Here is a 15,176-nt window from a genome sequence, read left to right as displayed (position 1 = left end):
AATTTACCATCCTCTGACTAAAGTAATTTCTCCACATCTCTGTTCTAAATGGACATCCTTCAGTCCTGAAGTCGTGCACTCTTGTCCTAGACTCCCCTACTATGGGAAATAACTTTGCCATATCTAATCTGTTCAGGCCTTTTAACATTTGGTATGTTTCTATGAGATTCCCCCCCTCATTCTCCTGAACTCCAGGGAATACAGCCTAAGAGCCGCCAGACGTCCCTCATATGGTAACCCTTCCATTCTTGGAATCATTCTCGTGAATCTTCTCTGAACCCTCTCCAATGTCTGTATATCCTTTCTAAAATAAGGAGCCCAAAACTGCACACAATACTCCGTGTGGTCTCACGAGTGCTTTATAGAGCCTCAACATCACATCCCTGCTCTTAAATTCTATACTTCTAGAAATAAACACCGACATTGCATTCGCCTTCTTCACCACCGACTCAACCTAGAGGTTAACCTTTAGGGTATCCTGCACAAGGACTCCCAAGTCCCTATGCATCTTTGCACTTTGAATTCTCTCCCCATCTAAATAATCATCCGCCCATTTATTTCTTCCACTAAAGTGCATGACCATACACATCCAACATTGTACTTAATTTGCCACTTCTTTGCCCATCCCCCTAAACTATCAAGGTCTCCGTTTCCTCAACACTACCCGCTCTTCCATCTATCTTTGTATCATCGGCAAATTTAGCCACAAATCCATTAATCCCATAGTCCAAATCATTGACATACATTGTAAAAAGCAGCGGTCCCAACACCGACCCCTGTGGAACTCCACCTGTAACTGGCAGCCAGCCAGAATAGGATCCTTTTATACCCACTCTCTGCTTTCCACTGATCAACCAATGCTCCACCCATGCCAGTAATTTCCCTGTAATTCTATGGGCTCTTATCTTGCTAAGCAGCCTCATGTACAGCACCTTGTCAAAGGCCTTCTGGAAATCCAAGTACATCAGATCTACTGCATCTCCTTTATCTACCATGCTTGTAATTTCCTCAAAAAAAATTGCAGTAGGTTAGTCAGGCAGGATTTTCCTTTCAGGAAACCATGCTGGCTTTGGCCTATCTTGTCATGTGCCTCCAGGTATTCTGTAATCTCATCCCTAACAATCGATTGCAACAACTTCCCAACCACTGATGTCAGGCTAACAGATCGAAAGTTTCCTTTCTGCTGCCTCCCAGCCTTCTTAAATAATGCAGTAACATTTGCGATTTTCTAGTCATCCAGTATAATGCCAGAATCTATTGATTCTTGAAAGACCATTGTTAAAGCCACCGCAATCTCTCTATCTACTCCCTTCAGAACCAGAGGATGCATTCCATCAGGTCCAGGAGATTTATCCACCCTCAGACCATTAAGCTTCCTAAACACCTTCTCAGTTGTAATTTTCACTACACATACTTCATTTCCCTGACACTCTTGAATGTTCGGTAAACTGCAGATCATACCAAGAGCGCAATGTGCAATGCTAAAGGAAATGAAAAAGAACCCAATGGCAACAGCAAAAGACCTGCAGAAATCTTCAGAACATGCTAAAGTCTCTGTTCATGTATCACTTGAAGAAAAACTCTGCCTGAACAAGTGCCTGTGGTGTTCATGAAGGACATCGCTGTCCTAAAAGAAACATTGCTGCACATCTCAAGTTTGCAAAGGACCACTTGAATATTCCACATTGTTCTGTCGACAGATAAGACAAAAGTTGAACTTTTTGGCATAAATGCACACAGCTATGTTTGGAGGAAAAAGGGCACTGCACACAAACACCAAAATCTCATCCCAACTGTGAAGCATGTTTGAAAGCAGCATCATGGTTTGGGCTGCTTTGCTGCATTAGGCCCAGGACAGCTTACAATTGTTGAGGGACCAATGAATTCAAAATTGTTTCAAGGCATTGACAGGAGAATTTCAGGGCAGTGGCTCGTCACCTGAAGCTAAATATAAGTTTAATGATGCAATAAGACAATGATCTGAAACACAAGAGTAAATCAACAACAGAACGGTTTAAAAAGGAAAAAAAAAATCATGTTTTGGAATGGCCAAGTCAGAGTCCAAACCTTAACCCAATTGAGATGCTGTGCTTGACCCGAAGAGGTCTGTTCATGCAAGGTATCCCAGAAATATTGGTGAACTGAAAGAGTTTTGTATGGAGGAATGGTCTAAGATTCCTCCTCACCATTGTGCAAGTCTATTCAGTATCTACAGGAAATATTTGGTGGAGGTTATTGCTGCTAAAGGAGATTCTACTCGGTATTAAATACCGAGTTTCACATAATCTTTGCAGCCTGAACTGTGAATGATTAAGCAGTGTGTTCAATAAAGACATGAAAAGTACAATTGTTTGTGTGTTATTAGATTAGGCAGATTGTGTTTTTTCTATGAGTGTGTCTTGGATGAAGATCAGACCGCATTTTATGAGTAACTGATACAGAAAACCAGGTAGTTGCAAAGAGTTCACAAACTCTTTCTTGCAACTGTACTTCAATCAGGTGATGCCCTACACCAAAAAATCCCTGCAGTGCATCTAAAAAATGACGTATGATAAATATACATTGATAATGAAAAGTGAATTAAGCAACTATTCTAGACAAAATATTACAGCAAACTACTCCAGATACAGTGGATTCTGGTTAATTAGGGCACATCGGGACCAGTACATTTTGGCCCATCTAAGTTACTGTCCCAGTTAGCTGAAGTTTCATGGAAATAGTTAAGACAGACTGCTGTTTGAATAACAAATCATATATTTAAATGAAATACAGAACAAATTAGAACACTACTATACCACCACAGTACTGTCCCACCTGGACAGCCCCAACTCTTACGTCAGAATGCTGTTCATTGACTTTAGTTCAGTATTCAATACCGTGATTCCCTCCAAGCTGATCGCCAAACTTCGCCAGCTTGGTATCAGCTCATCCCTCTGCAATTGGACCTTGGACTTTCTGACTAATAGACCCCAATCAGTTAAGTTAGACAACCTCTCCTCCTCCACTCTCACCCTGAACACCGGCGTGCCTCAAGGCTGTGTGCTGAGCCCTCTTCTGTACTCCTTTTTCATCTATGACTGCGTTCCTGTACTTGGTTCTAACTCCACAATCAAGTTTGCAGACGACACCACGGTGGTTGGCCTGATCAGAGGGGAGGACGAGACGGCCTACAGCACCTGGCCGCATGTTGTGCCAACAACAACCTAGCCCTGAACACCCAGAAGACCAAGGAGATCATTGTGGACTTCAGGCATGCCAGGAGCCACACTCACGTCTCCACCTACATCAACGGAGCTGTAGTGGAGTGTGTATCAAGCTTCAAATTCCTTGGCATCCACATTTCCGAGGATCTCACCTGGTCCCTGAACTCCTCCATCCTGATCAAAAAGGCGCAACCGTGCCTTTATTTCCTGTGGAGCATCAAGAAAGCTCACCTCTGTCCCAGGATACGGACAGACTTTTACCACTGTACCATTGAGAGCATACTCACCAACCGCATCTCAGTGTGGGATGGCAATTGTCCCGTATCGGACCGCAAAGCACTCCAGCGTGTGGTGAAAACTGCCCAGCGGATTATTGCCCACCACTGAGAACATCTACCATAAACGCTGCCTCAGCAGGGCAAAAAGCATTATCAAGGATGCATCTCACCCTAACCATGGACCTTTTACTCTCCTCCCATCCAGTAGGCGCTACGGGAGCCTTCGCTCCCGCACCAGCAGGCTCAGGAAGAGCTTCTTCCCTGAGGCTGTGACCCTGCTGAACCTCACATCACAGCGCTAAGCAGTATTGCACCCCTATTGTACTGTCTCAGTACTTTCATAATTGTGTGCTGTAGCACTTACTTTTTATTCGTAGTTATTTTGTAAGTAACACTATTCTTTGCATTTCTGGTCAGATGCTAGCTGCATTTCATTGGCTTTGTATCTGTACTCGGCGCAATGACAATAAAGTTGAATCTAATCTAATCTAAAACAGTGTATTACTTCCTAATAGTTATCAACGGAGGAATTAATCTACTATATGCCACCATGTTCTTTTGACTGACTGTAAATGAACAAAATTAGCGCAGACACTAGTGCAGATAATGGACTGCCTTCAAACAACGCTCGCGACAATTGCATCTTCCAAACCTTGATTTCCATTGTAACATTCAACGTTAGTACATAGTGCAGTGAGGATGGCTCCAGTGGCTTTGTTGTGTTGTGTGAGATGTGGGAATTTTGGGAGACCTTCAGCCTCCCTGATAACCACATCTGCATCAAACTGTAGCTCCTTAGAAAGCATGTTAAGGATCTGGAGCTGCAGCTTGATGACCTTCCACTTATACAGGAAACTGATAGGAGCTATAGGGAAGTGATCACCTCTCAGTTGTGGGAGACAGATACCTGGGTGACTGTCAGGAGATGGGAATGAAATGGGCAGCCTTTGCAGATATCCCCGTGGGCGTTCCCCTCAATAATAAGTATACCACTTTTGTACTGTCAGGGGGTGGGAGACCTACTGGGGAAAGCTACAACGATCCTGTCTCTGGCACTGTCTAGCGTTGTGACTCGGCCGGGGGTGGGGGTGGGAGGGGAGGACTATAGTAGTGTGAGGGGATTCCATAGTTAGAAGTAGACACGAGATTCTGTGGACTTGACGTAGACACCCGGATGGTATGTTGCCTCCCAGGTGCCAGGATCAGAGACGTCACCGATTAGGTCCAAACCGTTCTAAAGAGGGACAGTGAGCAGCCAGAAGTCTTGGTACATACTGGCCCAAATCACATAGGTAGGAAAAGGGAGGAGTTCCTGAAGAGAGAATTGAAGTAATTAGGAAGGAATCTGTAAAGCAGGTCCTCCAGGATAGATGTTATTCGGAATGAAGTTTAGTTATTGGGAAAAAAATGGATAGACTGGACTTGTTTCCCTGGAGAAAAAGAGGCTGAGCTTGATAGACATATAGAAAGTTATAAGCAGCATAAATACGGTTAGTAATCAGAATCTCTCTCTCATACTGGAGTATCAAAAACAGAAGGGAATAGATTTAAGGTAACAGAAAAGAATTTAAAAGGGAATTTGAGGGCAAGGTTTGTTTTAAAACAGAGTGGTTGATACCTACACCTCGCCTCCACTGAATGTGGTGGAATCAGATACAATTATGAAGTTTAGGAGGTACAGTGGATTCCAGTTAATCAGGGCAGCTACTTATTTGGGACAACGCTTAAAGAACAAAAATTATTGGACAAAATAGCCAGAATTTCTTTCACAAACAAGAGAAAACCTGCAGATGCTGGAAATCTAAGCAGCACACACAAAATGCTAGAGGAACTCAGCAGGCCAGGCAGCCTCTATGAGAAAAAAGTACAGTCAACATTTTGGGCAGAAACCCTTCGGCAGGACTGGAATTTCCTTCATTTATTTGGAACACTATGCCACTTAATTGGGAGACTGTTGCCAAACAATTTCTAATTAGCATCAGCCATGTGCTCTTGTGTGACCATTAGATACTACACTATTCTTAGAGCAAACAGTTTTTAAAGAGTGCCAGTTGCGAGTGCTTGTGTTATGTAATTCATTTGGGCTGACTCACAGTGAATTAAAAAGCAGTAATTTTTGATACAACTTCATCCAGGAAGGCAATGAAGGCAGTCTATTATCTACACTTCTGAACTGATTTTGTTCATTTACAAACAAAAGGCTATGAAAGCATACACTGGATGAATTCCTCTGTCGATAACTATTAGGAACCAATACAGTTTTCTAATACTGTAGTGGTACTGACGCTACTACTACGTCGACTCAGGCCTAGGGGGCTGGCGTCAGGCAAAATTCTAATTTTCTAATATTCTAATTTCTTCTCTAGTTCATTTAAATACATAATCTGTTACTCAGTTAAATGGTAGATTGTCTTTTTAACTACTTCCATGAAACTTTGGCTGCTTAATTGGCCCAAAATGTGCTGGTTTCAATGTGTCCCAATTAACCTGAATTCACTGTATTTGGAAAGCACTTAAATAGGGAAAACTCAGAAGAGAATTACCCTAATAGGAGCAAACAAATTTATGCAGATTGGCAAAAAGATTGGCAGATGGATGTAATGAGTAACAGGGTCTGTTTTCTGTGCTATACAACTCCGATTCTACTTATTCATACTTAATTAGAGCTATAATTTTACTTCTATTTGGAATTTATAAACCCATTGAAATTACTGTAAATGTAGTTTTTACTGAAGTTAAATATCTAAGATCATTCACCACACTAATATTGCTTTTAATTTATGGATGTGTGTTACTGCATTCCTAACTCCCATGAAGCACTGGTGACGGTGAACAATCCTCTAGAACTACTACCCCTTGAGATAATATTTCCGTGATTGTGAACAATGGACACACTTATGATTCCGAAGGAAAAATAGTTACTATGTATTCAGGCTAGGATGATCAGAAATGCTGGGGATTAAGGAAGTGTCAGCAGATCTGTCATTGCAAATCTGCAATGCCAAATCGTGATGACATCATACCTAACTAGGACATGAGACACTTCCATACAGAGAGAAGGTTAAAGTTAAAAGGAAATTTATTATCATAGTACATATATGTCACCATATATAACCCTGAAAGTCATTTTCTTGCAGGCAATAAAGCAATAGAATCAATGAAAGGCAGCACCAAATTGGGCATTCAACCAGTGTGCAAAAGACAACAAACTGCAAATACAAAAAGAAAAAAAAAGCAATAAATATTGAGAATAAGATGAAGAGTCCTTGAAAATGAGTCCATAGGTTGTGGGAACATTTCTCTGGTGAGGCAAGTGAAGTTGAGTGAAGAAATTTACAAAATTGTCATTCAGTTTTCAAGTTATTCCCTTTTGGTTCAAGAATCTGATGGTTGAGGAGTAATAACTGTTCCTAAACCTAGTGGCGAGTCTGGAGGAAGTTATTACCCCTCAACCATCAGGCTCTTGAACAAAAAGGGAATAACTTGAAAACCGAATGACAATTTTGTAAAGTTCTGACTGAAAGGGACCAAAACAATAACAAAAAGAGTTTAACTACAAAGCACTTTTACAAACTGTGCTTCAGATGCCTCTAACATGTAAAACACAGGGTGGACAGGAGAAAAGGAGGAGGAAAATATAATTTAAAACCATGTCATTTAGCTTTCTTTCAACCACAAACTTTTGATCACACTTAACTTACCTTGTTCATGGCTGAGAGGGGCAGCCAACCATTTTGTCTCTGTGCTAGATCCAGTACTGGGATTACAGCAGCTGATTTATGTCCTTCTGGATAACTCTCAAGAATAACCTCTAGCCGCTGCAACAACGAAGATAAAATGAAAAGCAAGTTTGTGTTTTGTCAATCATGATTTAAACTGCAAACATTTACACACACCTCCAAATAAAGAACCAGGATAAAAATCAATAAACACATTAAATTATATGGAAACCATAGCTATTCTACTTTATGTTGTACATAATCGAATGATAAAATATGAATTACTGGGCTTGGAAATTCTATAAGGGTTGGGGGGGGGGAGAGAAAGGAACTAATTGCATTTACAGAGCTCCATTTAAGATGATGAAGGTTGCATAGTCCATTTTCATTCGGCTCAAAGAGAAAGGTGACTACACTCATGATGTTATTTTTTTTGTCAATCTTCATGGCCGAGACTGAGGCTACGTCCACACTAAATCGGCTAATTTTGAAAACCCTGGTTTCGCGTAAAAACAATAGGCGCCCACACCAGGCATTTTTCAAAATATTTCCGTCCACATTAGGCGGATATTTGGGCAAATCTCCTCCTACTGGGCATGCGCAGGACACACAGAAAACAAGCAAAGAGGAAACAGTACACTTGGTGCGCATTTGTCCAGTTACAGACTAGAAAAACTTTAAAGGAGTTGCTCTTGGCTCTCACGCAGGAGGACTTAAAACTAAAAAACCACAAATACTGGAGCGTATGGAGGGAGTAACAGGGAGTTCACGGACAGTATGACCCGGTTGATGACGAACACTGAAAAACTGACTAACTCTGTTGCATTAATAAAGCACCTTGTTAAATGTATAAAACACGTCTGCATCAGTGTTATCTTGTATTTCCATACAATGTTACATTAGGCTGCTACACATCTATTGTCAGAGAAGCACTTGCATAAATAGGTAAACCACCTTCATACAAGCAAGGACAGAAAACAGGGCAAAGTGAGTATATTTATTTATTCAGTAAGCTATGGGTCAAAGTATTTGGTGAGTACATTTCTAACTCTTCTGGCTTCGGTCTCATTGCCATCTCTTCTGAAATTGTTAGGTTGTGTGGGGGGTTGCATTCAAGAAAACAATGAAATGCCGCGCTGCTGCCACTATCTGTTCCGGCACGTCATGACAGCGTTTTTAAAAATATCCGTTTACCCCGTCCACACTGCTCTGCACAATCGGTGTTTTCAAATTTACACACTCTGGAGGGAGGAAAACGGCACTTCAGAGTGGACGGAGGGTAAAAACAAAGAGAAAAGGCTTCGGTTATAGATTTATCCAGTGTAGTGTGGATGTAGCCTGACTTATTTCTGTTACAGTTCTCATGGTTCTGAAGTGGTTCATGCACTAAGTGGGATGTTCAGAACCTGTCCCATATAGGCAAGTTTGCAACACTGTGCCTTTCTTTTGCTGCAATGCTCCTAGCCGTGTTCCCGGGCCAAGTATCTTCTTGACTGCTCCTCCTATACCGAGTTATTAAGGGTCTTAAGTTTTATCAAGAAACATTTTGACAAATATTATTTTTGGAAATATTGTTTAGTTGTTTGAAAATCTTTAACTCCAACTGATCTTGAACTAGACTGCTTGTTTTGGGAATTTGTTGTCCAACCTGTGGACAATGTGGCCTACCCACTGCAGATGGATGAACTGATCAGAACGTTGACAATGGGAGTGAACATTGGCTTTATTTTTCCCTGCCAATTGATCTGATTTGATGTTTAAGATGGTGTTATATCTCCAGTGCTATGAGATATCCATTCCCGGTTGTAAAATGAGCCTGATTGAGGAGGATGGGGTAAGTCGCTACTGCAAGGTTGACCATTATTTTGTGCCATACTGAAGCCTTAAAAATGTAAAAGATTAGCTTTATTTGTCACATGTACATGGAAACATACAGTGAAATACAGTACTGAGGCATATATAACCTCCAGCACCCACAGATGGCACAAAGGTCATAGTATCACCTTGTATACGGGAAATGCAAGTTCAAACCTCACCCTGGGGCATATCGACGTTGGCTGCTGCAATCAGAGAAGCTCAAAGCTAAACTGACAACTGTCAATCAACGAACGAGGCCCATCAGACTTACTGATAAAATTCCATCAGACAACATGCTAGAAGCAGCCAATGAAGCACTACTCATAATTGCAACCTCCAAAATAACCGAGACCAATAACCTAATATATGTATCAGCAGCAGCAGTCCTAGAAATGCCGGGCTACAAAATGAAACACAGTGGAGAGTACTGTTATAACCCCACCCCACCCCCTGGAGTTGATGATTCAAAGCCAGGATGAAAACCACAGGGCGAAGATCAGCAGACTAACTGAGCTGCAGAAAGGTGGGAAGACCGGCTACTAAGGAAGTACAGAGGTATGTCCCTAGCTAAAGCCCTGGAAAGCAACAGTTAAAAACTCTGACTACCGGACTACAGAGATATACTAAGGGCGCAGAGGCCAAGCAAATAAATGCGCTCTTCTCCAAAGAACCCGGAAAAGTATTCACACAGTTCCAGAGCAACAACATGCCAGTACCTGAACCAACCAAAACAGCAACTGAGGAGTACTGGAAGAATATATGGGAGAAAGAAGCTTGACATAATACCAGTGCCCAATGGCTGAAAGACCTACAAGCAAGCCTCTGCAACCTCCCAGAGGAAGAACTAGTCACCATCACAGCAGTAATGTCCAGCAACGGGTAGCAAGTATGAAGAACTGGACATCACCGGAGCCTGACAGGATCCACACCTATTGGTTGCAGAAACTAACAGCATTACGTACACGGCTGGCAGCTCAAATGAACCAGCTGCTTGAAGCAGGCTCCCACCTTGACTGGCTAACTCAAGGAAGGGCAGTACTCATAAAGAAGGATCCTCACAAACACCATCAAACTACTGGCCTACAGCCTGCCTCTCAACAACATGGAAGCTCCTATCAGGCATCATAGCCACCAAGCTGAAGGAACATGTGTGTAAATTCCTGAGCCCTGCTCAGAGGAGGATTGATAATTGCTCCAAGCACCAACTACTGGTAGACAAAGCAGTCACATGAGTCTCCAAGACCAGGGAAACCAACCTAAGCAGAACCTGGATTGACTACCATAAAGCATACGACTCAATGCCCCACACATGCATCTTGGAATGCCTGTCTCTGTACAAGGTCAACAAGACACTAAAGACCTTAATCAAGAACTCAATGGACCATTGGAGAACAATGCTAGAAGTTAACTCAAAGCCAGTAGCATGATTGACCATCAGATGTGGAATATACTAAGGTGATATACTATCCCCTCTGCTGTTCTGCATCGGCTTAAAACCCCTCAGCCAGCAGATATGGGTAGAGGTTCAAGAATCTAGTGACCATCAGCCATCTCTTGTACATGGATGGTATCAAGCTATATGCCACAAATGAAAGAGACATTGACTCAGTAATCCACCTGACAAGGGTGTTCAGCAGAGACATCAGGATGTAACTTGGACTGGATGGTGGTGAAAAGAGGCAAACTCATTAAGACTGAAGAAATTGGAGTTACCTAAAGGCCACATACTAGACGTATGGGACAGCTACAAATACCTGGGGATCCTGCAGCCATGATGAGGACACAAGGAAGGCTGCAACATCCAAGTACCTCCAAAGATTGAGACAGGTCCTAAAAAGCCAGATGAATGGGAGGAACAAGATCAAAGCCATCAACACATTCACCCAATCAGTCATCAGATACCCGGCCACAATAGCGTGCTGGCCAAGGAGCGAACTGCAAGCCGCTTATATCAAGACGTGGAAACAACTAGCAATACATGGATGATTCCATCCAAAGTCCAACGTCAAGCAACTGTACACCCGCCAGAATAAAGGAGGACGAGGACTTGGAAATGTCAAGGCCACAGTCCTGGAAGAAATGTGAAACATCCATGAGTATGTTCAGAACATAGCCCCTAAGGATGACTTGCTAGGAGAATACCCCAGACAGCAGGCACGGGATATAGACGCAGAGCCAGAAGACCAGAAGCCATGGCAGTACAAGCCACTGCATAGGATGCATCATCGCCAGATATCAAAGGAGGTTGACATAAGAAAGTCCTAACAATAGCTGGAAATGGCAAAGCTGAGGGACAGCAGAGATGTGCTGCTCATGGCTGCACAAGAGCAATGAAAGCAAGGGTCTATCACACCAGACAAGACCCAAAATGCAGACTGTGCAAGGAATCCACTGAAACCATCCAGAACATAGTAGTAGGGTGCAAGATGCAAGCAGGAACAGCATACACTGAATGGCACAACCAAGTTGCAGGAATTGTGTACAGGAACATCTGTGCTGAGTATGGAGTGGACACCCAAGTCCAAATGGGAAACACTGAAAGCAGTGGAGAATGACAGAGCTAAGATCCTGTGGGACTTCCAAATACAGACTGATAGCAGGGACTGGCCAATCAACCAGACATAGTAATACTGGACAAGGAACAGAAGAAAACAATAGTAATAGATGTAGCAATCTTGAAGGACAGTAACGTCAGGAAGAAAGAATATGAGAAGCTGGAGAAATACCACAGCTTGAAAGAATAGACAGAAAGGATCTGGAAGGTTAAAGCCAGAGTAATCCTGGTGGTGATAGGAGCACATGGAGCTGTGACATGTGGACTGGGAGAGTGGCCCCAACAAATCCCCAGAACAACGTCTGAGACCTCGGACCAGGCGAGCACACTACTTGGAACAGTAAGGATACTACTCTGAACCCTCAAGCTCCCAGGCCTCTGGTAGAGGACCCGTGAATGAGGGGAAAATACATATACACACCACCCCTAAGGGGTGAGAATAAGAATTTATATATATATCTAGGGTGCATATGACTTTTGCACAGTACTGTGGTAATTTTATGTATTGTTCTATACTGCTACCACGAAAAAAAAACAAATTTTATGACACGTGAGTGATGATAAACCTCATTCTGATATGGGTTTCTATTGTGGACTGAGAGTGGGAAGGGGATGGAGAGAGAGGAATCATGGTTGGGAAAAGGGGAAGGGAGCAGGAAGCACCAGAGAGACATTCTGTAATGATCAATAAACTAAATATTTAGAATCAAATGACTGCCTGGTCTCTCAGAGCTGGGTGCGTCTGCACCCATGCGACCCCCTGACCCTGACACACTTTCTCTGCCATCTATCTCACACCCCTCCCGCAGTGCTCCACCTTCCCCATTTCCAACATTCTTTGCTCCCGTCATATTTACACACTCTCTCTCAGCTCCATGTTGACAAAGTGCAAGTCTTACACATCCTAGCTATATATATGTACCTATGACTTTTGCACAGTACTGTACGTTACTACATCAAATCAACATGGAGTGACTGTGCTGGCAAGTGTCGCCACGCTTCAAGCATAAATATAGCATGTCCACAACTCCCTAACCCATACATGTTTGCAATATGGCAGAAAACCAGAACATCTACTGAAAACCCACATGGTTATGGGGAGAACAAACAACTCCTTACAGACAGCAATGGGAATCAAACCGATCTTGCAGCTGGCACTGAAATAGTGTTACATGAACTGCTACACAACCATGGCACCCCTAATGTACTCCTTAGGCTTGCTCTCAGAATATTCTGTTGCTCAGGTTGCTGAGGGCTGAGATAGTACATGGGAAGACTGGTGGATTCTGACACTGATGTTTGATGTAACCAAGAGATGGCTTGATGTGGAGATCCAAACTTTTCTTCAGGATCTTGATTCTTGCACCATAAACATACTAACAAAGGCTCAAAGGTATTGGTGTTCCCATACCAGGCCGTAATGCAGCTAGTCAGCACACATCTATAGAAGTTTGCCAAGGTTTTCAATGACACGCCAATCCTCCACTGACTCCTGAGAAAGTAGAGGCACTGTTGTGCTTTCTTCCCAACAGTACTTATATGATGGGTCAAGGACACGTCCTCTGAGATAGTGACAGCCAGGATTTTAAAGCTACTGACCCTCTCCACCTCTGATAATTACTGGCTCATGGCCCTCAGGTTTCCCTCTCTTGAAGTCTAAAATCAATTCCTTGGTCTTTTTGACATTGAGTGAGAGGTTGTTGTTATTACAGCACTCAGCCAAGTTTTCAATCTCCCTCCTGTATGCTGATTCATCACCCACTTTGATACAGCCCACTACAGTGGTGTTGTCAGTAAACTTGCATATGGTGTTGGAGCTGTACTTCGCTACACAGTCATAGATGAAAGTGAGTAGAGCGGGGGCTAAGTACACATCCCTGTAGTGTTCCCGATGGAAATTGTGGAGGAAATGTTTTTCGCCAATCCAGACTGACTGGGGTCTACAAGTGAGCAAGTCCAGCATCTCATTGCACAAGGCTCAGGTGTTGGATTTTACTGACTAGTTTTCAGGGAATGATAGTGTTAAATACCAAACTGTAATTGATAAAGAGCATCCTGATGCATACATCTTTGCTGTTCAGACATTGCAGGATTGTGTGAAGTGAGGTAGCATCTGCTGTCAACCTGTTGTTTCAGTAGGTGAATTGGAGTGGATCCAAGTCACCATTCAGACAGGAGCTGATATGCTTCAAAACCATCATGTCTAAATTACCCACCACGTTGACATGGACATCACCATCATTATGTCCAAATTCTGGACCTCCTTCTCAACAAGAGTGGAATTACCTTGCTGGAAAGACAGCAGTAGTTCAAGATGATGATAGATACCAGTACAAGAATTTATTGATCTTAGTATGACTCAAAACACTTCATCCAATAGAAGCAGAGCAAGGAGAGGAATAAATGGTTTTAAGTTGAGTGAATGTGAAAATCACCAATTCTAGCCATTAATTATTTATTTATTTTTAGTTTTGTGCAGTACAGTGTACTATTGATTAGAGAACAGTACTACTACTGAATATTTTCCAAATGTTGTCAGTAAGGCAATCTAACTTTACAAAGACCCTCCAAGCTTCCAAACAATAATGGCTAACATCAAAGTTTACAATCCTTTAGTTTCCAAAGATTATGTTGTTAAAGCATAGATGAGTTCTCAATACTAATTACTTATAACTAAACTAAGGCTTACCTTAAAATGTAAAATCTATAATATATGCTCATTTCCCCTTTTTCAAAATATGAAATATTCTGATAATACACAATCTCCAGTGGCACAGAATCATTTCACCTCCAGGAAGAGCTGTTCTGCTTTTACTGTCTTCCTCTCCTTCTTACACCAAAGAGCCTTGGCTTAACATTGTATCAATGAGTAAATTGCAGAGTCATCATTATATAAAGCAATTTTACGAATCCTTCTCTCGATGGATTTCACGAAATTATTTCCTAGAATACCCAAAGAACTATTTTGCTCTCATTTTGTACTATTTATTTTTCTTATTGTAACTTTTAGTAATTTATATTTATTACACTGTATTGCTATCACAAAACAAATCTCACAACGTATGTTAGTGATAGTAAACTTGATTCTCAGAAGAAGCTCAAAAGTTACAGTTTTCTTACCTTGTAATTTTCAGGTGTGAAATCAAAAGGTGTGTCTTGATTGTTCTCAGGGGAATCCCTATGCTTAAAGGAAAACAGATTTTTAAGTAGAAGCTGATGAGGGAAAGCAGTGCTTTTCATTACATAAATAGGAATTTGTACATTTTATAGGGCTGATTTACATTTTGCACCAGATGTTTACATCTAATGGTCTTTGCCAATGCTTTCCACTAATTTCAAAGATCTTCTCAAAGGCCTGATCGTCAAGTTCATGTAATGTCAGCAAGGTGGCATAGGAGACAATTACATCAACAAAATACTCTGACAATGTACAATTAACATGCATGGGTAGGAAGGGAGCCTAATGAGGTGAGGTTGGAGAACAAGGTAATCCAGTGATAATGCTAATCAAAGGCACAGCTTTTTCAGAAAAAAGCGATTTTGTGCCTTACAGGGACAAACTGAA

At 42.0% G+C, this 15,176-nt stretch overlaps 1 protein-coding gene across 2 annotated transcripts in view; it reads right to left on the bottom strand.

The window, feature by feature from the left end:
- Positions 1–15,176, bottom strand: part of ndufv2 (NADH:ubiquinone oxidoreductase core subunit V2) — a 68,245-nt gene that overhangs the window by 34,149 nt on the left and 18,920 nt on the right. The window contains exons 3-4 of one of the 2 annotated variants that reach the window (XM_063059080.1): positions 14,732–14,794; positions 7,183–7,299 (exon numbers count right to left, since the gene is read on the bottom strand). In XM_063059080.1, the coding sequence (XP_062915150.1) occupies positions 7,183–7,299; positions 14,732–14,794 (180 nt within the window). The remainder of the gene's footprint in view (positions 1–7,182; positions 7,300–14,731; positions 14,795–15,176) is intronic. The other variant, XM_063059088.1, reaches the window with a different exon arrangement.

The sequence above is a fragment of the Mobula hypostoma genome, chromosome 1 (genome assembly GCF_963921235.1).
Source record: "Mobula hypostoma chromosome 1, sMobHyp1.1, whole genome shotgun sequence".
Taxonomy (NCBI): Eukaryota; Metazoa; Chordata; class Chondrichthyes; order Myliobatiformes; family Myliobatidae; genus Mobula; species Mobula hypostoma.
The sequence above is the reverse complement of the archived record's forward strand: the minus strand, read 5'-3'. Positions and strand labels throughout refer to the sequence as shown.